General features: G+C 46.3%; 1 protein-coding gene across 22 annotated transcripts in view; it reads left to right on the top strand.

Moving 5' to 3' along the window:
* The window catches only part of PPIP5K1 (diphosphoinositol pentakisphosphate kinase 1), a 216,118-nt gene that overhangs the window by 117,735 nt on the left and 73,358 nt on the right, over nucleotides 1-25,025 (top strand). For all 22 annotated transcript variants that reach the window (XM_043494215.1, XM_043494218.1, XM_043494213.1 and 19 more), the window contains 2 exons: nucleotides 14,304-14,441; nucleotides 14,894-15,007. In XM_043494215.1, the coding sequence (XP_043350150.1) occupies nucleotides 14,304-14,441; nucleotides 14,894-15,007 (252 nt within the window). The remainder of the gene's footprint in view (nucleotides 1-14,303; nucleotides 14,442-14,893; nucleotides 15,008-25,025) is intronic.

Consider the following 25,025-nt stretch of genomic DNA (forward strand, 5'->3'; position numbering starts at 1 on the left):
ATAAGAGGAAGGTGTGCCAAGATGGCACCTGGATATCCCGGTACGAGGGCACTTCACACAGATAACAAGGAACAGCCAGGTGCATCCCAAAGACAGGGTCAAAAGGACAGCATGATGGACAGAACTGTTTGTTTGAACCAACATGATCAAAAGGGGAGACAGCACTCTAATGAGTCAAGGGACTGTACCTCAATATGTCAGTGGGGATGAATTAATCTGTCCTGCAACGGTATAAAAATAGGTCTGGGAGAGCATATCTTTTTCCAGCCTAGGGGGCAGTGGAGTGTCCTGCCACTGACTGAGCTGTGCCCATTGTCTATAGGAAACTATTACTGTGCTTTTGTTTGACCATAAACCTGGCCGGGTGCCTTCGTACTTTACTAGAGTCCGTGATCTTTGGGGGTTCTCTTGGGGTCTGCTGTGTCCGCTATCTGCGCAGAGCCGGGGCAGCACACAGAGGGAACATGCATGTAGCAAACTTATCATTGAACCAGAGCAGAGCACCTCACGGGTGGCTACCGACACCACCAGATATTCTGACTCCCAATGTTTCCTACCTGGGGTCCCCAGTACCATCCAATCTTTTGATCCATGTGGACCTTTGGATCCTGGAATACCCTGAGTCACCTCTGTTGAGGGATACTGAAAGACACTCCCCACTGGTGTACGGCCTCATCTGCTGGAGTCTGCATTTCCTCCACTACTGTCTTCAACCGTGTCTCATCCTCCAGTGCCATCACAGCCTCCAGTCCTCCCTTGAGGGTACACAGACACACTTCTCTCTGTTACTGACTCAACACTGTCTGGTACCTTCATATCAACAGCTTCTAGTATTGATGCAATTACAGGCCCCTTTTTGGGCCCTGGTACCGACTCAACCACCGGTACCGACACCATTTGCCCCTCCAATTGAAACAGAAAATGACGCATCTAATTTTGAAGTGTCATAAAGCATTCCTCTTTTCAGCTTCCTTCATTCAGAGCACCTCCTGATCATGGAATTCCTATCCAGGCAATACCTCTGAACCCTGGCAAGGACAACAGTGGGATCCTGTCCCTTACAGCCACCGTAGTAGGCTTATTGGAGCACTGGAGCCCCTTATGGTGACCAGTTCTACAGGTCCTATCTCGTAGGAGGGCACATCAAGAGCAGCAACTGGCACCCTTGGGTTCTTCCACACAGCAGGATCTTAGAGGGAAGCAAGAGCAACCTATGGAAGAAGAAACTTTGCCTTCCCATACATCCTCCTGCTCCCCAGACAAGGCTCGTGCCTCCCTCACCATCTTATGCTGACAGTTTCAAGAATTTCAGGATCTTGTGAAGCATATAGTGTAGACCCTATGTATTCCATTGGAGGAGATACAGGAACCTCAAACACTCCTTGATGGACATCCTTCACACATTTCCTTGGAGCAAAATTGCCTTTCCCATTAATACTGCTCCACTGGCCCCTGCACGTTCTGTGTGGCAAATCCCAGCTACTATACTGCCTACATAAAAGCTGACAGACAAAAAGTGCTACTTCCCTCCCGAAGGATCAGAATATTTCTTTTCCATCCTACACTCAACTCCCTGGTTGTGGCAGCAGTCAGCAAATGGAACAGACAACATCTGTTCCATTCTACTTTGTCTGATAAAGAACAAAGAAGGCTGGACCTTCTGGGTATGAAAAAGCTACTCTTCAGCCATGCTGCAGTTCAGAGCAGCCAGTTACCACGCCCTGATACCACAACACAATTTCATGAATTCTTCCCAATTTTCATTCTTTTGTTGACCACTTGCTACAGGATCAGAGGGAACAACTTCAAGCCCTCATAACAGCCTCACTAGAAGCCACAGACACAGCTGCTCATTCCCTGGCTACAGCAATAATCATGTGCAGAGCTTCTTGGCTGCAGTCCCCGGTCTGTATTGGGAGGTACAAAATACCCTCAGACCTTCCCTTTGAGGGACCCATGTCGTTCAGTGATGCCGTGGATGGGTCCGTTCACTCTAAGGACTTTTAGGACATGCTACAATCTCTGGGCATCTATACACCTATGGCAAAGAGAAAGTACAGTAGGTTGCAGGTGGCTCAGTGGTCAAACCCAGTCCACTGCCAGCCCACAAGAACTGCTGAACCCCCAAGGAAGAAGCTCACGTTCTCTGAGAGGACAGTCCTCTGTTGTGACCTCCCAATTGGCAACATCTTCAAAACAACCATTTTGACCTGGTGGTCTTGGGTCATGAACTCTCTCTCCTGCTCCAGATTTTACACTGCATGTATTCCACCTCCTCCCCTATGGGGACCGTCTGACCCATTTCCTTCCTTTCTGGGAGCCCATCTCCTCAGACAGATGGATTCTACAAGTGATTTCTACAGGTTACTCCATCCAGCCACACTCCCTCCCTCTTCAGGGACTCCTCTGATGGGAATCTCTTGAGGCAGGAGATACAATCCTCCTAACACTGGAGGCAGTTGAACCCGTCCCACTGGTCTTTGTCAGGAAAGGATTTTATTTCAGGTACTTCCTGGTCCCAAAGAAAAATGGGGGATGGAGACTGGTTCTGGACCCAAGGACACTAAACACCTTTGTCCATGCTCAGCAGTTCAAAATGGTAATCTTAGTAGTGATGATTCCTCTCTGGAGTCCGGATTTTGGATTGTCTCCCTCAGTCTCAGAGATGCTTATTTCTATATAGCTATACATCCTTCACACAGACATTTCCTATGCTTTAGGGTGGGCAGAGACCACTAGCAGTGTCATGTCCTACCTTTTGGCCTTTCCACTCCTCCAAGGGTCTTATCGAAGTTGTGCTGACCACCACAGCCCTTCTTCATCAGATGGCAATAATCTTTTTTTCTTTGTGGATGATTGGCTCCTGAAAGGTCAGTCATTTCTCGAAGCAGACTGCAACCAGCAAGGCCCTATCTCTGTTCCAGTCACTGGTCCTCCACTTCACTCACACCCACCCCATGAATAGATTTTGTGGGAGCTACTCTGGACTCCTCCACTGTCGGAACATACTTGCCCAGGGACAGATCTGACCCTATGTCCAGCCTTGCCTTGACAGTACAACAGAGCCAGCAAAAGCTTATGTGCAACATCTGGGCCATATGGCAGCCTGTACATTTGTGATCTCCTTGGCAAGACTATGCTCCTGGTGTCTTCAGGCCTGGCTCAGAACCATTTACACCTGCAACAAACACCGCCTATACAAGCCAGTGCCCGTACCCTGGAGGGACTGCTAGTCTCTCTAAATTGGTGGAAGGATCTGCAGAACATGTGCATAAGGGTTCAGTTTTTACAGCCCTCTCCACAAGAATCATCACTACAGATGCCTCTGATAGGAGGGGGTGCACGCTTTCAAAACCTTCATAGCCAGGGCAAGTGGTCCCCTTAAGGCAATCCTCCATATTGATATATTAGAGCTCTGAGTGGTTCATTATGTTCGCCAGCACTTCCTTCTACACATCAGGGGCCTGTCAATCAGCATGCTTCTCTGTAGTCCAGCACTAATGTATTATATTTGTTGGCAAGGAGGAGCAAGATCAAGCAAGATCCTGATCCTTATGCACCGAATCCATAAAATTGTGAATCTGGTGTGTATCGGTGGTTTATCTACCAGGACAACTGAGCGCAGTAGGCATTTCAGCATCGAATGCAAGTGGGAACTGAACAATGAGGTATTCCAAGAAATCTCTCTTACCTGGGGCCATCCACAGACCAAGCTCCTTGCAGCTCTATCCAATGAAAAGTGCAGGCAATTCTGCCTGAGGGAAGGGCACAGCCACAACTCAATGGGAGATGCCCTAATTATTCCTTGGCCTCACACAGTGCTGTGTGCTCATCCTTCTGACTCCCCTATTGCTCAAGGGTCTGAACAAATTGAAACAAGAAAAATTAGTAGTTATTTTCATACCTCTGCCATAGCTGAGAGAGAGAGGTATGGTTCCGAGAGCTGGTTTGAATACCTCCGACTGCATCTCCACCTTCCCCTGACAGTGACTCTTCTCACCCAAGAGTTGGGCTCTATCACCCTCTGAACCTCTCAGCATTTCACCTCCAGGAGTGGCTACCAGATAGCTCTCTGGTATAGAATTATTTTGCTCTCCAGAGGTGCAAACAGTGCTGCTTCACAGCAAAAAACCTACAATGAGAAAAACTTGCCTGCAAAAATAGAAATGCTTCTAGAGTTGGTGCAGTCACCAGTCTCTATTTCCTCTTGACTCCCGTCTAACACACGTTCTCGATTACCTCTTCAATTTAAAAACTACAGGATTATCTCGGCGTTCAATTAGAGTTCACCTAACTGCTGTTGCAGCCTTTCGCTCCCCCATTGAGGGACTTTCAATTTTCACCCCCCAACCATGATGAGGTTTCTCAAAGGCCTCTTCAACCTATTCCCTCCAGTTAAAGAACCAACTCCACCATGGGACCTCAACCTAGTCCTCAGTGCATTGAGGAAATCCCCATTTGAACCTATGGCAAACTGTTCCCTCTTCCATCCTCTTAAAACCTCATTCCTTATAGCCATCACCTTGGCCAGGAGAATAGGGGAGCATGAAGCCTTGATGGCTGACCCGCTGTGCGTGGTGTTCAGTTATGCCAGGGTGACACTATGTCCACACCCTCACTTCCTTCCTAACGTAGCCTCAGAATTCCACATCAACCAACAGATTCACCTACTGGTGATTTTGTATGCTGGGGTGCAAGAAAAGATCTTGCCTTTTTCAAGACAGGACTGGGTCCTATAGGGCTACACTGAGACTTCTTATCTCAATTGCAGAATGCATGAAAGGATGGGGGATTTTCACTCACTGTCCAAATGGGTTGCAGGATGCACCTTAACCTTCAACGAAGATTAAGCAGTTTGCTCCCCTTTGAGAGTTATGGCTCACTCCAGCAGGGCTCAATCTATCTCTGTTGCCCTGCTGAGAAACATACCTATCCCAGCAGAGCAGCCACCTGGTCTTTGATATGCATTTTCTCCCAGCACTATGCTCTTGTCACTGTTCCCATAGCTGATGCGGCTTTCGGTGACCCTGTTGTATGATCTTGACTGAATCTACCTCCTCAGCACCCTTCTCCATGTGGAAGGTGCTGCTCAGGAGTACCCCTAGGGACTCTGCTTGAAGGAGAGGTTACTTACCTTGTACAGTAACTGGAGTGCTTCAAGATGTGGGTCCCTATTTGGTGCTCCATTACCCATCTGCCTCGGAGTCTCTTGGTGAATTTTTGTCATTGAAAAGGAACTGGAGTGGCAGCAAATTTGCTCCTCCTATATGCCCTCATACTAGAGCATGAGGGTGTCTAGGGCATAGGCATGGACCCACGGACACTGCTGACAAAAAAAAAAAAAAATCTCTGATCCAGAGTGCACAGGTGTGCACACATCCTAGCATAGAGCACCCACAGAGAAACAGATATCTCGAACTCCAGTTACTGTACAAGGTAAGTCCATGCATTTCCAAAGGAGAGGTTAAAGTGAGATGCTTGAGGGAGGTGTGCTGCTTTTCAGAGAGGCCGGATTAATGTAGGACTGGAGAGCTGCTTGTGTGTCTGCATTGCATGGCATCTGTTTCATTTATGGGAATTGGTCCCTGCTTATAAGGGAGTGGGCAGGGAATTTCAGCATCAGATCTAAATGGTGTGATAGCTTCCTGTTCCTCTGGGTGTTTCTCATCTTCAGGAGTGTGGAAATCTTGGGGGTAGTGCCTTTGGCTGGTTTAAAATGGGTAGGAGGGGATATCCTTTTGTGTGCCTTCCTCTGTAGCATGGGGCACGGGTCACTTGCTGGAGGATTCTCTGCTCCTTGAAGTCTTTAAACCAAGATTTGAGGATTTCAATAGCTCAGAAATAGGTGAGGTTTTTCGCAGGAGTGGGTGGGTGAGATTCTGTGGCCTGCATTGTGCAGGATGTCAGACTAGATGATCATAATGGTCCCTTCTGACCTTAGTATCTATGAAATTATCCATCTGGTGCTGGCCAGCCAGATATTCTTACACCATAAAACCTGCTGGTGCATGTGGTTTGCTGAACCGTGTGTGTTGTGTTGCATCGATCTGCTTTTCCTTTCTGAATTGAAGGAGAAAGGGGACAGGTGCAAAAAGATTGGCTTTTCACACTGTGAAGAAACAGACCCCAAGTTCTGAAGATGCGGAAGGAGGGGGATTTCTGCAAAACAATCTGGTTTTTCTCAATATGGCCCTCGTCATCCATCAAGAGATGAGGAGATGGCTATTGCTGTACCAATGTGATTAGAATTATCCTTGGTCTCCTAGCAACAAAGACTAAAAAGAGGCAAGATTGCTTCAAGGGAAGAAGGGATTGGACAAACCAGGCTGCTCTGAAGCCAGAGCAGAGAGCTGTCCCTGCTGGAGATCTCATCGATCTCTTTCCTGTGTCTGCTAGAGCTCAAACAAGAGCCCAAGCTTTGTCCCCTGATATCCCAACCATTGTAGCTGGATGTTTTGAGGGGTCATGGAGCGTGTTTATTGTTAAAGCACAAGAGAGGTATGTGTCTAATGCTAAAGAAATTAAAAACTAAAATAGTTCAGTGTTATAGTTTTGAGTTGTAAAGAGAAAGCTAGTGATTTAAAACCCACTTAATTAGAACATTGTAGTTAGAGCCAAGAAGAAAAAAATTGACAGGAGAAGTCAGAAGATTGCAGTCCAAAAACTGATGTATCCAAGTCTTGAATAAAAACTTACTTTTTAACAAAATAAAATATTGGCATAGATGGAACAGATTTTCTTATGGAAGTTGTGACAGGGATAATGCCTTCAGTGACTTAAAGAAAAGGAGTACTTGTGGCACCTTAGAGACTAATTTTGTTAGTCTCTAAGGTGCCACAAGTACTCCTTTTCTTTTTGTGAATACAGACTAACGCGGCTGCTACTCTGAAACCTTTCAGTGACTTAAAAACTTCTGCTCTCAAATGTTATGACAGTCCTCATCTGTGTGAGTTCTCATTAAAGATTCAAATATAAAAAAAAAAAGTTTGAAATTTTTACAGCAGGTTGTGTCTGATTTCAGTGGTCAAAGCAAATGTTAGAACAAGGTTCAAAAGGTGAAAATATACGACTCTTTTAAAGACCGTTCCAAACTGTCCTCTAATTAACTTCAAACTTAAATCATTGTGGAAAGACTACACAGAAGAATATGCAGAAAGCTGTTGTTGTTCTTCAAGGGCTTTTGCATGTTTCCAGGCCTGGCCACAAACCGAGTGAAGCTCACTCAGTCACTCACTCAATCAGCCACTCAGACTGATTGATTTATATTTCAGAAGCCGGTTTAGTTAAATTGGTGCAATGGGATGATGCCTTGGCACCTCACACCTTCTGGAAAATCATCTCTATCAGTATTACCGAAGAACCGTGGCACTGGGAACACAACACTGCTACCCCTCAGGGAAGTTCAATCTTTAGTACTTCTGGATGGATGAAGTTGATACAAGGCCCTCTCTTACGGCTACACATACAGAATTCCTTGCCTTCTTTGAAACCTGGAGATACAGATTTTGGGTGCTATACCTTCTAACTTCTTAATTTTGTTCTCTTGTTTGAGTGTTTCCAGGGCACTTGCATCAAGTTTTCCAGCCTTTCTTTGCAGCTCTGAAAGCTAGAAACTATTTTTAAAAAAGTTTTTTAAAGCTGGAATTCTTCTGCAGTCTCGATCATACAAGATGCGACTTTAAGGAAAACACCATCCATTACGAGACTCTGATGTGTTTTGAGCCTCAGCTGTGCTCGGCTGTACTTCTCAGGCTTTATCATCCATGGCTGAGTTGAAGACTGAGGGCTTACTATTTAAAGGACATGGGCACTTTAGTGTCAAAATGAATAAGGTGTGAGAGAAACTGAAGAACACCTGGGCTACAGTGCTCTCTGCATTTATCTCAGTCTACTACCACCCTGGAGAAGGCTCACCAGCTTTGCTGTCAGATTACCACAGACAGTTACCGCATCATCTTTACATGTGGTCTGGGGAGGTGTGGGGAGGAGGTGAGCCCCTGCTGCCCATCATTGTAGAATCAGTGCCCCCTCCATGTACAGTTAATAAGAACAACAGTGAAGGCCTTTTTGGACTTCATGGAATCTCTAGCTTTCTTCCTTTTCAGGATAAATTCTGCTTAGGGGACATTTTATATGTTTAAGGTTCTTTTTTGGAAGGGATGTAGCATTTGGATAGATGGAGATGTCTGGTTAAAGCTTGTGTGTAAAGAGCAATGGGATGCCATATGCAACCAGATGTTTCAAAAATCTTATTCCAGCAGGGTGTAGAACTGCTCGATCAGGGCTACTGCTCTCTCTGTGGCCTGTTTCAGGCATTTCTGTATTGCTGAGAATTGTAGAGCAATTACTTGGAGTTCACTCCACATATTCACCAAGTACTATTTGCCCACTCTGATTTTGGGCTGGAGAGAGTGGTGCTACAATCTTTATTTAATTGAGAATTCCTCAGCCCACCTTCCACCTGGTCTGGACAGCTCATGAATCTCCCCAGAGTGGGAATGCTTAAAGGCCCTTGGAGGGGTTACTTAACTTTTCTGTCCCTTCCTTTCCTGCTCCTGTGACTCCTTAATACGTCAGTCATTTCATCCACCAGTGAAATGCAGCTAATTCTGGCATGCAGTGTGACAGTCCAGCCTGCCTGTGGCTTAATGGTGCTCAGCAATGTACACAACAATGTGTGAGCAAAATGGAAGAATACAGTATCCATGTGAAACTTCAGGGGGTATAGTCCTAGCTAGGATATAATTACTCGGTTGTAATATGGCTGGGGCTGAGCAGTGAGCATCTCAAATTTGTTTCTCATTTAGTAGCACTGTGCTCTCTGCCACTGCTCTGGGACATAGGTGCAGTACCGACTGAAATGGAAGAGTGCTCTGTACTGAGTCACCTCCCCCACTCTCTGCAGTACATGCACTTTTCTTGGAGTTCTGTATCGAAATAGTTTAATCAGAACTGAGTCTGCTCAACATCTGAGGTCTATTGAGATTGTCCCTAGATCTGTTGTTTACAAACCCATGTTGCTTATTGTTTTACATAATCCTCTATCTTTTTACATGGTTTTCTCTTAATATTTATTGTATATTTAAACAAATAATAAAATTTCAGCAGCAGCTGGAGTTCTCTTTTCCCGTCACTGCACAAAAATTTGGGAGCTGTATCCACACCATCTTTTTTTTGTCTAGTGAGGATTAACTGGGTTTGGGATTCACACCAGCTACTATAATGAAAACTTCATTAAGAGTTTTAGCAGACATATGCAGCATCCGTGCCGCTCCTTGGCTGGGGTTGGCTTTGGGGCATTGTCCACCCATCCTTCAGTGTGATGTCGCTTGGTGCCAAACCAGCCTGAATTAGCAGTGAATGAAAAGTGTACCTCTGGTTGCTTGGTGGTCTCTCTGTGTGCAGTTGGGTTTTTAGTGCACAAGTATCACAAAACTACCACCCAAATCCTGCCTTAAAACTCTCCTCTCCACAATGCCTACAAAAACCTCAACAATGGCTAGACAGCAGTGTGAAGCTGACAAGTACCCTCTCATGGTCACTGTCCTCCCGCATCTGTTGTCTCTCACTTATGACTTAAATCAGGTGTGGGCAAACTTTTTGGCCCGAGGGCCACATCAGGGTGCAAAATTGTATGGAGAACCGGGTAGGTAAGGCTGTGCCCCCGAAACAGCCTGGCCCCCACCCATCCAACCCCCCCTGCTCCTTGTCCCCTAACCACCCCCCGGGACCCTATCCCCTGACTGCACCGACCCCATCCACATCCCCACCCCCTATCCAATTTCCCCGTCTCCTGCCTCCCCAAACCTCTACTATCCAACCGCCCCCTGCTCCCTGACTGCCCCCCGGGACCCCTGCCCCATATCCAACCTCCTGGCCCCAGACGCCTTACCATGCCGCTCAGAGCAGCACGTCTGGAGCTGCGCCGCCCGGCTGGAGCCAGACGCGCTGCCCTACATGAGCATGCAGCCCCACTGCTCAGAGTGCCACCAGCCCGACGGCGTGGCTGCGGAGGAGGGGTAAAAGTGGGGAAGGGGCCGGGGGCTACCCTCCCCGGCCAGGAGTTCGGGGCTGGGCAGGACAGTCCCGCGGGCCAGATAACCCCACAGGCTATAGTTTGCCCACCTCTGACTTAGATTGTAGCTCAGGGGCAGGGCCCTCTTTGTTACGTGTGTATCTGTAAAGAGGTTAGCACTGTGGGGCCCTGATTCTTGATTGGGGCTCTAGACGCTCCTGCCTGAAAATAATAATAAAAATCTTTAGTAATACTTAGGCACCATAGAGGAGCCAAGATAGATAAGCGACATAAGCAAAAATAAAAGGAGTATTTGTGGCACCTTAGAAACTAACAAATTTATTTGAGCATAAGCTTTCATGAGCTACAGCTCACTTCATTGGATGCATGCTGTGGAAAATACAGTGGGGAGACTTATATACACAGAGAACATGAAACAATGGGTGTTACCATACACAATGTAACGAGTGATCAGGTAAGGTGAGCTATTACCAGCAGGAGAGCGGGGGAGAAAAAACCTTTTGTAGTGATAATCAAGGTGGGCCATTTCCAGCAGTTGACAAGAATGTGTGAGGAACAGTGGGGGGAGGGGAATAAACATGGGGAAATAGATTTACTTTGTGTAATGAAACATCCACTCCCAGTCTCTTTATTCAAGCCTAAGTTAATTGTATCCAGTTAGCAAATTAATTCCAATTCAGCAGTCTCTCGTTGGAATCTGTTTTTGAAGGTTTTTTTGTTGAAGAATTGCCACTTTTAGGTCTGTAATCGAGTGACCATTCAGATTGAAGTGTTCTCCGACTGGTTTTTGAATGTTATAATTCTTGATGTCTGATTTGTGTCCATTTATTCTTTTATGTAGAGACTGTCCAGTTTGACCAATGTACATGGCAGAGGGACATTGCTGGCACATGATGGCATGTATTACATTGGTAGATGTGCAGGTGAACGAGCCTCTGATAGTGTGGCTGATGTGATTAGGCCCTATGATGGTGTCCCCTGAATAGATATGTGGACACAGTTGGCAAAGGGCTTTGTTGCAAGGATAGGTTCCTGGGTTAGTGTTTTTGTTGTGTGGTGTATGGTTGCTGGTGAGTATCTGCTTCAGGTTGGGGGGCTGTCTGTAAGCAAGGACTGGCCTGTCTCCCAAGATCTGTGAGAGTGATGGGTCGTCCTTCAGGATAGGTTGTAGATCCTTGATGATGCGTTGGAGAGGTTTTAGTTGGGGGCTGAAGGTGATGGCTAGTGGCGTTCTGTTATTTTCTTTGTTGGGCCTGTCCTGTAGTAGGTGACTTCTGGGTACTCTTCTGGCTCTGTCAATCTGTTTCTTCACTTCAGCAGGTGGGTATTGTAGTTGTAAGAACGCTTGCTAGAGATCTTGTAGATGTTTGTCTCTGTCTGAGGGGTTGGAGAAAATGCAGTTGTATCGTAGAGCTTGGCTGTAGAAAATGGATCGTGCGGTGTGGTCTGGATGAAAGCTGGAGGCATGTAGGTCGGCATAGCGGTCAGTAGGTTTCCGGCATAGGGTGGTGTTTATTTGACCATTGCTTATTAGCAGCATAGTGTCCAGGAAAAAAGAAAAGGAGTACTTGTGGCACCTTAGAGACTAACAAATTTATTAGAGCATAAGCTTTCGTGAGCTACAGCTCACTTCACTGCAGCTGTAGCTCACGAAAGCTTATGCTCTAATAAATTTGTTAGTCTCTAAGGTGCCACAAGTACTCCTTTTCTTTTTGCGAATACAGACTAACACGGCTGCTACTCTGAAACGTGTCCAGGAAGTGGATCTCTTGTGTGGACTGGTCCAGGCTGAGGTTGATGGTGGGATGGAAATTGTTGAAATCATGGTGCGATCTCCCTGGCATTGAATTTCCCTCTTGGTAGTTTCAGCTGTGGGGTCAGAGTGGACATAGACCATAAGGACCCCTTTCCCTGCAGTCTGCAATGAAAGCCATTGGCTGGGGACAGTGTATGTGGAAGCTAGGACCTCATACTATTGTGGTCATGTAAAGGCCACAAATAATCTTCTCTTTGTTAAGCTAACTAGATAATTACAGGAGACAAGGAAGGCTAAGATAAGTTAAAGGGTGACTTGATCACCATCTATAAGTACATGGGGTCAGATATTAAGTAGTGGGCTCTTGAGTCTAGCAGAGACAGGTATAACGAGAGCCAGTGGCTGGAAGTGGAAGCTAGACAAATTCAGGCTGGAGATAAGGTGTGATTTTTATTTATTTATTTATTTTATTTATTTATTTATTTATTTAAATGTGAGAGTAATTAATCACTGGAACAGTTTCCCAAGGGTTGTGGTGGACTCTCCATTCCTGACAATTTTTAAATCAAGACTGCATGGTTTTCTAAAAGCTGTGATCTAGAGATTGTTTGGGGGCAGTTCTCCGACATGTGCTATGCAGGAGGTCAGGCTAGATGGTCACAATGGTCCCTTCTGGCCTTGGGATCTATAAGAACTGCTGCCCCTGCCCCCTCTTTTCATCTGCTGCTGCTATGCATGGAATACCCTCCCTGAGCTGGCCTGGAAGGCGTGCCCTCCCCATTCAATCCCTTTTCACAATCCACTTCTGCCATGATGCCTATGAAAAACTATCAAATGGAGACGTCTGCTTCCTCGACCGTCCCATGAAAAGCCCTTGCTCATTCCACTAGACCTTGCTTGGAAGCAGTGTAATGTGAGGTATCCTCTCCTCTTGTGGCTATTGTGTTACCCCTCTCACGTCTTGTCTAAATTTTGTTTGTAAGCTCCTTGGCATGGGGAAACCTCTCCTCTCTATTTTGGGAGATGTCTGGGAAGCCTTTGGGCACTGTTAGTCGCTGTGGCTGGGTGTGCACCTGCAGCAGGGTTGTAGAGTGCAGCTCTGCTGCTCTGTCTTCTTGAAAGGTTGCAGGGTGAGAGTGCACTAGGCTGTGGCATCTCCATGTGATGTGCTACTGTCAGCCTGCAAGATGATTCTGCATGCGCAAATACTGGTTCTACTTAGCTGGTGCCTTGCAGAGATGGGTTACATGACCTGACCACACCAAAACATGGATGGGCCATTGCAGCACAGAGCTGTTGGAATTGTAACTACACCAAGCAGCCTCCGTTTAAGACTCCCTGAAGTCTCTCAGTAGATACATGGCTTTCCACTGCTTTCAGGGTTTTTAGCCGCTCTATGCATGACATTTTTCATCAGTGAGGACAAATTACTGAGTCCCTCTCAGGATCAGAGGGGGCAGGTGTTGGGGGAGACAGGAACTTTCCAAGGCAGCTTGGAGGAGCCGGGGTGAATGGGCAGCATTGAAGTGGGGGATGGGAACCTGGGACAGCCTAGAAAGCAGGTGAAGGGAACATGGAGGCAGGAGTGCCTGGAACATCTTCCCCCATTCTGCCTTGGTCTCTTCCCGTCAGCCTCCTTCCTGCCGCTAGCAGTTCTGCGCTGGCTCAGAGCCCATAGAGGGGGACGAAGGAGGGTCGAGAAGAGAGACAGCATTGCTGCCCTCTGCCATAGTGCTATAGTGGCTCTGGGGTCAGAAATGTCTCATGAGGACTCCTGCATCCCTGCTGGATGTGAGATCTGAGCAAGGGCAGTCCAGTGAGTGAGTGTCTTGTGAAATGCATGGCCCTGGTAGCATTGGATTTGGTGGCTACTGGAATTGAGTGCGTAGAAGTTTGTGAGAGGTGCCAGGGAGGAACTGGGCTCTAGTGCAGCCTCCTTTTGTTTGTGGGGAAACCCTGCCAGGCCCATGTGGGCAAGAGGGGGCACCGGCAGGTCTTTGTGGGAATGGGCAGCTGCTGCTACTGCTTGCCTTCAGTTTGTAGTTCATGTTTCTTTAGTTAAATGGTGATATGGGGGCGGGGCACATTTTAGGACAGAGAAAAAGTCTCGTCACAAACTTAAGGCACCAGAAATGGGAGCCATTTTCCCATTAAGGTTTTGCTGACTTTCTCCAGAGGGGCTGCTATGAGCTGTTGGGCACATGATGAATTCTTCCACAACAACCAAACAAACGCCAGTAATTTAGTAAAAGGGCCACAAACTGGGCAGCAGAGAGGTGATGTGTGCTCCCCCCTCTGGCTGTGCATGCCTGTGCTCGTGCTCTTAGGCTTGTTTTTGCTTAGTGACGGTTTTCCTGGCCTAGATGAGGTGAATTTGGGTCTGGGGTTCATAGTGGACCCACCTTGTCTGGTTTGGGAGACTGCTTTCCTCTCCCCACTCAATGGTGAATGATCCTGCATGTGACCAAATCACTGTCTGCTGTATTTATTTTCTGCCTGGGTTTCTTGCAGGTTTTGAAGGCTGCTCCATGGTTCCCACCATTTACCCACTGGAGACCCTGCACAACTCCCTCTCTTTGCGACAGGTCAATGAGTTTCTGACGTCTGTGTGCAGGAGTTACAGCAACTCGCACGCTCGAGCATCCACAGGTACTGGTGGGGGAGGGCCTGGCAATCCCTGAGACCTTGCGAAAAGGAGGACGACAACAGGAGCAGTGGAAGATCCACTGGTAGGCAATGGGGCTGGCCAGGACACTGCGAAGTCCTGCTTATCCTCTGTCCTCCTTGTAGAATGGAGGGGCAGATTGAAATGGTTAAGGCTAGTAACAAATGCCAGTTACAGTAACTGCTCCAGAGCCTGCTGGTCCAGTGAGGTGTGTCATGGGTGGCCTTGCATGGTTAAGTGAGATATAAGAGGCAATCAAACAAAAGTAGCTTCTAACTGCATGTGGGGGTGGGCACTACAGGTTGCTTGTAGATCTGCAGAGGGCCTAGATTCTGTTGTGACTGGAGCAGCAGCCTGGTATTTTCCACTCTGGGGTGTTAATCCATGTGGTTGATGGAATTTGTGTGGCCTCATATGGATGTTCTGTCTCTTCAAGCTCTGTTTGATTCCATGATTGGAAGCCAGACACCTGGTGACCCCTTCATGCCTCAGAGAATCCTCTCATCCTCATCTCTGCCATTGCGCCAGCGCTCTGACAAACCGCCATGGTGTGAGTGTTTCCTTTCTCTTATGGAGGGATTGATTTGTGGTAACTGGGCTAAATGGTGGTTGCGGTGGGATGCCAAGATAATGGGCTTGCAGGATTTGCAGGCGGGAGAAGAATTGCTTAGGGGAGTTCCAGGGATAGACCTGGGAGAAATGGGATATAATTGAGTACAAAGAAAACATGTAGCCTGTCTACTGTATTGGGAAAATCTTCCTGAAGGAGAAAGATATCCATCTACCAAACAGTCCTGCAAGAGAAGGGGTGGAAGCTCCATCATTGACACATTAACAACTCTAGTGGACAGAGTCTCCCCAAGGATACTGTCGAGGCCACTCCTGCACTGTCCCGAGTGTAGGGATGGACTGGATGGCACCTAAGAGATGTTTCCGTCTCTAATGTGTCTGATTCTCCCTCACAACTAGCAGTGCCTTTTGATCCAGGAGGCCACGGTGTTCTCTTCTTTACTATTTTAGTTGTAGACTTTTCTTTGTCACTCATCACAGCCACAGCTGAGCTTCACAACCTCTTTGGGGCAGATGGGTGGTATTAACCCCCTTGGGGCCCCAGAGAGGGGACGGGATTCACATCGGGTTACAGAGCAAGCCAGTGACAGAACTAGGAACAGGAATGCAAAACTCTTGAGTCTCCATCCAGTGCTTTCACTGCACCTCCTTCACCCACCCCTTCTAAGGGTGGCTGAGGCCAGGACGCTCCCTCCATTTTGTTGTACAGAGAAGTGAGGGGCAGCACTTCTCACAGTGACACTGATTGCTTTTGAAAATAAGGTTCATCTCACCTCTAGGTCCTTTGTTTGAGTCTTTTCCCTGGTACGCGGTGGTCAAAAGTACGTCCGGCATTTCTGTCCTTGCTGGGGGTGGGAGTCTCCTCTCCCTCATGCTCCTTGGAGCTCATAGCAGGAAGGCAGGGCTAGGACCTTCTTCCCAAAAGTTACACCTCCAAGGTTCATGCCTTTGTTCTGCTCCTGGTCATATCTAACGCGGAATTCTCCTCATCACACCAGATTTTGAGCAAATAGACCTCTCTCCTGTGGGCTAGGTACTGGCTTTATTTTATTGGCTTTGTTGTCATGAAACTGGGGCTTTCTTCCTTCTGTACTCTCTAGCAACTCAGTATGGAGTCAAAGACTGAGGCAAGCAGGGCTAAGGCTTAGTGCCCCTGCTCTACCTACAGCTCTTGATTGTCATAAATCCCAGACCACTGGACAAAGCCGGAAGGCTCTGTGTGCCAAAAAGGTGAGGCTGAGGGAGGCCATGGAGGTGAGCAGGTGGGGTTCTCATCCTGGCAGATTGCACAGCTGCCATGCTCCCCTGTTCTTGTGGCATTCTCTGGACTTCCAGATCTAAAAAAAAACCCTTCCAGGGAGACAGACTCCTCCCTCCTCTGACACATCTACTGACCTATCCCGGGCAGGGGCAGGCAGGTGTGAACCCTTGCAATCTGGATCCTGGAGTCTGGTCCTGCCAACCTAGCATAAGAAGTGGGTTTTCGAGGTTTCAGGTGCCATCAGGTTTTTATTTTCTCTGAGCTTAGCAGCCTAGCTACTTCAGGAGATGCTGATGAAAAATCAGCATTCTTCAAGTGGCATTGCATATTCCCACTTACGGGTACTGCATCACCTGTTGGCACCTAATGGTAGAACCTTCTCTAAGCAATGCTCATTAGAGCACACATGCCCCCTTAAACTCTTCCTCTCAGAATGGCTATGTAAGGGAACAGCTGCTGTGCCAGATGGAGTTGAACCACTCCAGTCCCTTGTTAGTTTACAGTTTAGTTTTTAGTATAAAGTAGTTTAAGTGCAGTATAGTTATGACTAGGGCTGACAAGCAATTAAAAAAATTAATTGCGTGATTATTTGCACTGTTAAACAATAATAGAATATCATTTATTTAAATATTTTTGGATGTTTTCTACATTTTCAAATATATTGATTTCAATTACAACACAGAATACAAAGTGTACAGTGCTCACTATATTTTTTTATTTCAAATATTTGCACTGTAAAAAAACAAAATAAATAGTATTTTTCAAAATTCACCTAATACAGGTACTATAGTGCAATCTCTTTATCATGAAAGTTGAATTTAGAAATGTAGACTTGTGTACAAAAAATAACTGCATTCAAAAATAAAACAATATAAAACTTTAGAGCCAACAAGTCCACTTAGTCCTACTTCTTGTTCAGCCAATTGCTCAGACAAACAAAATTGTTTACATTTACCGGAGATAATGCTGCCTGTTTCTTGTTCACGTCACCTGAAGGTGAGAACAGGCATTCTTATGGCACTGTTGTAGTCGGCATTGCAAGATATTTATGTGCCAGATGTGCTAAAGATTCATATGTCCTTTCATGCTTAAACCACCATTTCAGAGGACATGCGTCCATGCTGATGATGGGTTCTGCTCGATAACGATCCAAAGCAGAGCAGACTGATGCATGTTCATTTTCATCATCTGAGTCAGATGCCACCAGCAGAAGGTTGATTTTTCTTTTTTGGTGGTTCAGATTCTGTAGTTTCCGCATCTGAGTGTTGCTCTTTTAAGACATCTGAAAGCATGCTCCACACCTCATCCCTCTCGGATTTTGGAAGGCACTTCAGATTCTTAAACCTTCAGTTGAATGCTGTATTATCCTTAGAAATCTCACATTAGTATCTTCTTTGCGTTTTGTCAAATCTGCTGTGAAAGTGTTCTTAAAATGAACATGTGTTGGGTCATCATCCGAGACTGCTATAGCATGAAATATGTGGGTAAAACAGACATATAGTTCTCCCCCAAGGAGTTCAGTCACAAATTTATTTAATCCATTTTTTTTAATGAGCATCAGCATGGAAGCATGTCCTCTGGAATGGTGGCCAAAGCATGAAGTGGCATATGAATGTTTAGCATATCTGGCACGTAAATACCTTGCTACACAGGCTACAAAAGTGCTTTGCGAATGCCTGTTCTCGCTTTCAGGTGACATTGTAAATAAGAAGCAGTCAACAATATCTCCCATAAATGTAAACAAACTTGTTTGTCTCAGCGATTGATTGAACAAGAAGTAGGATTGCATGGACTTGTAGACTCTAAAGTTTTACATTGTTTTGTTTTTGAGTGCAGTTATGTAACAAAAAAAAAATCTACATTTGTAAGTTACGCTTTCACAATAAAGAGATTGCACTATGGTACTTGTATGAGGTGAATGGAAAAATACTATTTTTTTTATCATTTTTACAGTGCAAATATTTGTAATAAAAAATAATAATGTAAAGTGAGCACTGAGCACTTTGTATTCTGTCAGGTTTCAGAGTAGCAGCCGTGTTAGTCTGTATTCGCAAAAAGAAAAGGAGTACTTGTGGCACCTTAGAGACTAACAAATTTATTAGAGCATAAGCTTTCGTGAGCTACAGCTCACTTCATCGGATGCATTCGATGCATGCATCCGATGAAGTGAGCTGTAGCTCACGAAAGCTTATGCTCTAATAAATTTGTTAGTCTCTAAGGTGCCACAAGTACTCCTTTTCTTTTTGTATTCTGTGTTTGTAATATAAATCAATATATTTGAAAATAGAGAAAAACATCCAAAAATATTTAAACAATAGAATACCAATTGAAAATTTATTAACAGTGCGATTAATCGCGATAATTTTTTTTAATCGCGAAGTAAACTGCGATTAATCAACAGCCCTAGTTATGACACTTCCTGTGCACTCTCCAACTCTCAAGCCCTCTGAGCATCTCCCCAAGTGTCCTGCCCCATCCGATGGACACTGACAGCATTCACAGACCCACTGCTTCCAAAGAAAGAGTACACCCCAGCTTATCAGTTGCACCTCAGATCACCACTCCATTGATCACATAGCACTTATACTTGATTTCACTGTAAACATAGCTAAATAAAGGACAGAGATTCAAGTGGCGGCAAGTAGAAGTATTGGAAACATGCTTTACATATAAAATAAAATTGTAACATGCATCCTAGAGCCTAGACTTAGTTAACAAGATTCTCTCCTGTCTAATCAGGTATTGATCACCTAAAATCCTTCAGTGCTTTGCAGTCCAGCATGGCTGTGACCTCTTTCATGAGATATTGCACTCTGAAATAGACCAGAACATTCTGTAGAATCATAGAATCATAGAATATCAGGGTTGGAAGGGACCCCAGAAGGTCATCTAGTCCAACCCCCTGCTCAAAGCAGGACCAAGTCCCAGTTAAATCATCCCAGCCAGGGCTTTGTCAAGCCTGACCTTAAAAACCTCTAAGAGGAGATTCTACCACCTCCCTAGGTAACGCATTCCAGTGTTTCACCACCCTCTTAGTGAAAAAGTTTTTCCTAATATCCAATCTAAACCTCCCCCATTGCAACTTGAGACCATTACTCCTCGTTCTGTCATCTGCTACCATTGAGAACAGTCTAGAGCCATCCTCTTTGAAACCCCCTTTCAGGTAGTTGAAAGCAGCTATCAAATCCCCCCTCATTCTTCTCTTCTGCAGACTAAACAATCCCAGCTCCCTCAGCCTCTCCTCATAAGTCATGTGCTCTAGACCCCTAATCATTTTTGTTGCCCTTCGTTGTACTCTTTCCAATTTATCCACATCCTTCCTGTAGTGTGGGGCCCAAAACTGGACACAGTACTCCAGATGAGGCCTCACCAGTGTCGAATAGAGGGGAACGATCACGTCCCTTGATCTGCTCGCTATGCCCCTACTTATACATCCCAAAATGCCATTGGCCTTCTTGGCAACAAGGGCACACTGCTGACTCATATCCAGCTTCTCGTCCACTGTCACCCCTAGGTCCTTTTCCGCAGAACTGCTGCCGAGCCATTCGGTCCCTAGTCTGTAGCGGTGCATTGGATTCTTCCATCCTAAGTGCAGGACCCTGCACTTATCCTTATTGAACCTCATTAGATTTCTTTTGGCCCAATCCTCCAATTTGTCTAGGTCCTTCTGTATCCTATCCCTCCCCTCCAGCGTATCTACCACTCCTCCCAGTTTAGTATCATCCGCAAATTTGCTGAGAGTGCAATCCACACCATCCTCCAGATCATTTATGAAGATATTGAACAAAACGGGCCCCAGGACCGACCCCTGGGGCACTCCACTTGACACCGGCTGCCAACTAGACATGGAGCCATTGATCACTACCCGTTGAGCCCGACAATCTAGCCAGCTTTCTACCCACCTTATAGTGCATTCATCCAGCCCATACTTCCTTAACTTGCTGACAAGAATGCTGTGGGAGACCGTGTCAAAAGCTTTGCTAAAGTCAAGAAACAATACATCCACTGCTTTCCCTTCATCCACAGAACCAGTAATCTCATCATAAAAGGCGATTAGATTAGTCAGGCATGACCTTCCCTTGGTGAATCCATGCTGACTGTTCCTGATCACTTTCCTCTCCTCTAAGTGCTTCAGGATTGATTCTTTGAGGACCTGCTCCATGATTTTTCCAGGGACTGAGGTGAGGCTGACCGGCCTGTAGTTCCCAGGATCCTCCTTCTTCCCTTTTTTAAAGATGGGCACTACATTAGCCTTTTTCCAGTCATCCGGGACTTCCCCCGTTCGCCACGAGTTTTCAAAGATAATGGCCAAGGGCTCTGCAATCACAGCCGCCAATTCCTTCAGCACTCTCGGATGCAATTCGTCCGGCCCCATGGACTTGTGCACGTCCAGCTTTTCTAAATAGTCCCTAACCACCTCTATCTCTACAGAGGGCTGGCCATCTCTTCCCCATTTTGTGTTGCCCAGCACAGCAGTCTGGGAGCTGACCTTGTTAGTGAAAACAGAGGCAAAAAAAGCATTGAGTACATGTACATGTAGCCAGGCATCTCCCATAGTTCTGGAGTCTGGGGCTGTTCTCCTCTCACTGCACCCTCATAGAGGTGGCTCAGTGTTTTGAGTCTGCGCTCCCTGGCTGTGCCCCCGCTGCTCTCACTACTTGCCGGATTCTCTGCTGCCTCCTCCACAGACACCGATGGCTTCTGTTGCTTTTGCGCTTCCTTTGCAATTGGAGCTGATTCTGCCCAGCTTTTGAGTGCAACATTCCCTCACCTTCCTGGCTCAGTTAATCCCATAGGGGTTTAACCCTCCCTGAGCCTCTTCTGCAGCATCTCCCTGCAGGCTCCTCTGTCCCTTGCAGCTATGGCAGAGCAGTCCAGAAAGCACAAGGTTTAATTCAAGCAATGCTCTATTTGTGAGGCAGCCTTCCCAGGCTTAGTAGATGGTGACTGGTGCCCAGTTTTCCGTCTCTCAGTCTGTTAGGTCCTGGAGCTAGGAGTCAGACAGGCAGGTGGAGCTTCCACCCACCAAGGCAGCCGCAACATCATTTGGGGGGGAAATAGACCAGGAACCCCAGTGCAGAGCAGGAAAGGCTCTAAAAGCAAGTAGGACCCTGATTACTTGACTCATGGTAAGTCCAAGGGGACCCCTGCAGAACAAAGAGCGGAGGTTTGTGGGGCCACAACTCTCCTCCCCCTTCAGTGAGTCTTCAGCGCCTTGAGGAAGGAAGCAGGGCTTCTAATCAGACTCCCTCCCTCCCAAGTCAAGCAGAAGGATTCTGACATGTCCCCTCTCCCCACAAATGGAGTGGATTCAGAGCCAGACCTCTGCAGAGGGCTCCAGGCCCTAAGGAAGACAAGCCATAAAAGGCCACACCAAAGCCACAGCAGAGCTTCTGTGCTCCCAAAGTGCGCTTAAAAAAAGTTAAATCAGAAAAGGAGAAAAAAGGAAGAAAAAACACAAAAATCCATGAGATACAAGGTCTGAACTCCTCTTCCTCCCCCTCCTCCACTGAGAAAGGTGAGCTGTCTGACTTTGAATCTGAACAGGGAGTGGGGGAAATGCAGCAAATTTCCCCCTGAAAAATTTCAAGCTATGTGCAGCCAGGTTGTTTCCATTATTCCAGTCCAGCCTGAGTGGGCTCCTGAGAATGAGCCTCAGAGTAAATTTCTTCCCACAAAATCCTCCCTTAAGGCTCCGACACCCGTGCACCCCTCTGAGGAGGAAGTGACTAGGGATGATGGAACAAGCCTGGTAAGAGCAAACACATTAACAAGAGCGTCTCAGGCTCTTTAACACTGAAAAACCAAAGGGCTTTGTTACTGACAGAGGGCAGATGCTGCTGCAGAGTCTCTTGCCAGGGATATGGCTGTTCCATCCAGGGGTGCTTAAGGTAGAACTTCCCCTCTGAGGGAAGGATGGCAATCACTCCCAAAAAGGACTTTGCAAAAAGAAAAGGAGTACTTGTGGCACCTTAGAGACTAACAAATTTATTGGAGCATAAGCTTTTGTGAGCTACAGCTCACTTCATCGGATGCATTTGGTGCATTTTTTTCCACCAAATGCATCCGATGAAGTGAGCTGTAGCTCACAAAAGCTTATGCTCTAATAAATTTGTTAGTCTCTAAGGTGCCACAAGTACTCCTTTTCTTTTTGCGAATACAGACTAACACGGCTGCTACTCTGAAAAAAGGACTTTGAGGCTCTTCTGACCTCAGACTGCCTGCATATGCTCTATGTTGTAGCAAAGTCCTACTTTTCTTGCTGCATGTGCATATTTCATTCTTGGTGGTGCATCAGTTTGGGTCAATCCACAAATGCAGTCCTAGGGATGTATCAGATAAGGCATTTACAGTAGAGATAGAAAAGTATTAATGCCATTGTACAAGGTGCTGGTAACACATTATTTGGAATACAGATGTGGTTACCCATGTTCAAGAAAGATGAATTCAAATTCAGGTGTAGAGAAGAGCAGTTAGGATGATCAGGGGGAATGGAGGGCCTGTCTTCTGAAAGGCGACTGGAAGAGCTTGGCTTGGTTAGTCTAGCAAAATGAAGGCTGAGAGGGGGTATGGTTACTCTACAGGTACATCATGGAGTATATAGCAGGGAGGATGAAGAAGTATTTAAACTCAAAAGACAATGTTGGCACAAGAATAAATTCAGGCTGGAAATTAGAAGGCTTCTAACCATGCGAGGCGTGAGGCTCTGGAACAGCCTCCCAATAGGAGCTGTGGGGCAAACAATTTAATTAGTTTTAAGAGAGCTGAACAAGTTTAAAAATGTGATTGTGTGACTGGGTTCTTTTGATGGTGAGTGGCAGGGCTCAGCAGCCATGGGGCTCTCTGCTCGTTTATTTCTAATGTTTCTAAAAGCTCATGTTTTGGCTGACTACCTGCTTGCGTGAGGAAGAAATCCCCCATCCCATCCTGCCCCAGTGTATTCCTCTGGTAACCCTGGCCTTCATAATTACCTTGCCAGCAGTTATGGATTGGTTTGCATTCTCAATTTAAAGGATGCTTACTTCTATGTCTCTAGCCGATATAGTCATCAAAAATGTCTGCATTTAATGGTGGCAGGGTACCATTTCCAGTACAAGGTTCTCCCATTAAGCCTGTCCACAGTGTGAAGGGTCTTTTGAAAATGCCTTTCTGTGGTAGCGACACATCTGAAAAGACAGGGTATTTTTGTTTACCCGTATTTGGAGGATTGGTAGCTAAAAGGTGCTACACGTGAGGGTCTGTCATTTCACATCACAGTTACAGTCTCCCTCTTTTTGGATCTGGGTCTGCTGCTTAATGTCAAAAAATTGAATTTCTATCAAGCTCAGAATTCCTTTTATAGGTTCTATGCTGGACTCAGTAGCAGGGAAAACTTTACTTCCAGAGGACAGGTTTCTAAAAATGGAGCAAGTGGCTTTGCGAATTCAAGCCTGCCAATCTTGGAAAGTGATCATCTTCCTGGATCTTATGGGCTTGACGGCAGCAACCACTTACATAACTCGGTTTTCTCATCTCTGAATGAAACCAGTGCTGCACTGGATGGCTCAGGTCTACATACCCAACCAGGACAGTCAGAAAATATTTGTCACCATGCCTCAGGATGTTCTAAATTCACTGATGTGATGGACAAACGGATCAAATACTCTGAGGCGTCCTGTTCAATCTTCCTTCACCCCCAGTCACGGTACCGTCAGATGCAGCCAACACTGGATGGACAGCTCATTTACTCTGGCTTACAATCTGGTCTTTTTGAGAAAATGTGTTTGGAATTAAGAGCCAGCCCATTTGACCCTCAGATCGTTCCTTCTTCATATAAAAGGGGGGAAGGCTGTTCAGGGAGCACTGGATAACGCTCCTGCTGTGCGTTACACAAGTAAGGAAGGGGGGCCTCATTCTTTCCAGGTATGTGCCAAGGTGGTCAGATTATGCGATTCACAAGATCTATCTAATGGCCCTGCATTTAGCAGACAAGAGCAATGTGCTAGCAGCCTCTGCAGGGACAGTTCTCAGATTCACGAGTGGTCTCTGAAAGATCCAAGTATGCAAGACATCTTCCCCTGTTGATGTTATCCCGATGTAGACCTGTTTGACAGCCAGTCAGTCCATTTCAGATGCCTTCCTTCTACGTTGGGGAAGGAGCCTTCTATGTATCCCTCCCTCCCCCAACACACCTTGATTCAGAAAGTGGTGACAAAAATTTGTCAGGACAGGGCAAAAATTATATTGATTGCCTAAGCCTGTCTGAGACAGCAGCGGTACATGAATCTGCATCAGCTGTCAGCAGGACTTTACATGCATTTTCCTCTGTGTCCGGATCTCTTGTTACAGCAACAAGGCAGGATCCTTCATCCAGATCCTCAGTCTCTTCATCTCATGGCCTGGGCTGTCAGATTTTGGCTGCTCTTAGTAGTCATGTTCTCGTTGGTTAGAATTAAGCAGGACATTCTATGAAAATTGCCTACTAAAAAGTGTTACTATTTAAAATGAGCTAGATATGTTGCTTGGATGCAGGGAAAATATGATTTTCCAGTTGCAGCTTCCATACCCAGGGCTCCCAGCCAGGCCCAGAGGCACAGTGCTCCCCATTGCTGTAGCCCTAGCCCCCCAGGAGCTGGCAGGATTGAGTGAACTAGCCCAGGGAGGAGGGGCTGGAAGGTTCCTCCCAGAGGCAACACGTGGTGTGGTCACTTGGACCCCCCCTCACATTGTGCCCCCCCAGGAGGCACAAGTCATCTCT

This window comes from Dermochelys coriacea, chromosome 10 (genome assembly GCF_009764565.3).
Source record: "Dermochelys coriacea isolate rDerCor1 chromosome 10, rDerCor1.pri.v4, whole genome shotgun sequence".
NCBI classification, from domain to species: domain Eukaryota; kingdom Metazoa; phylum Chordata; order Testudines; family Dermochelyidae; genus Dermochelys; species Dermochelys coriacea.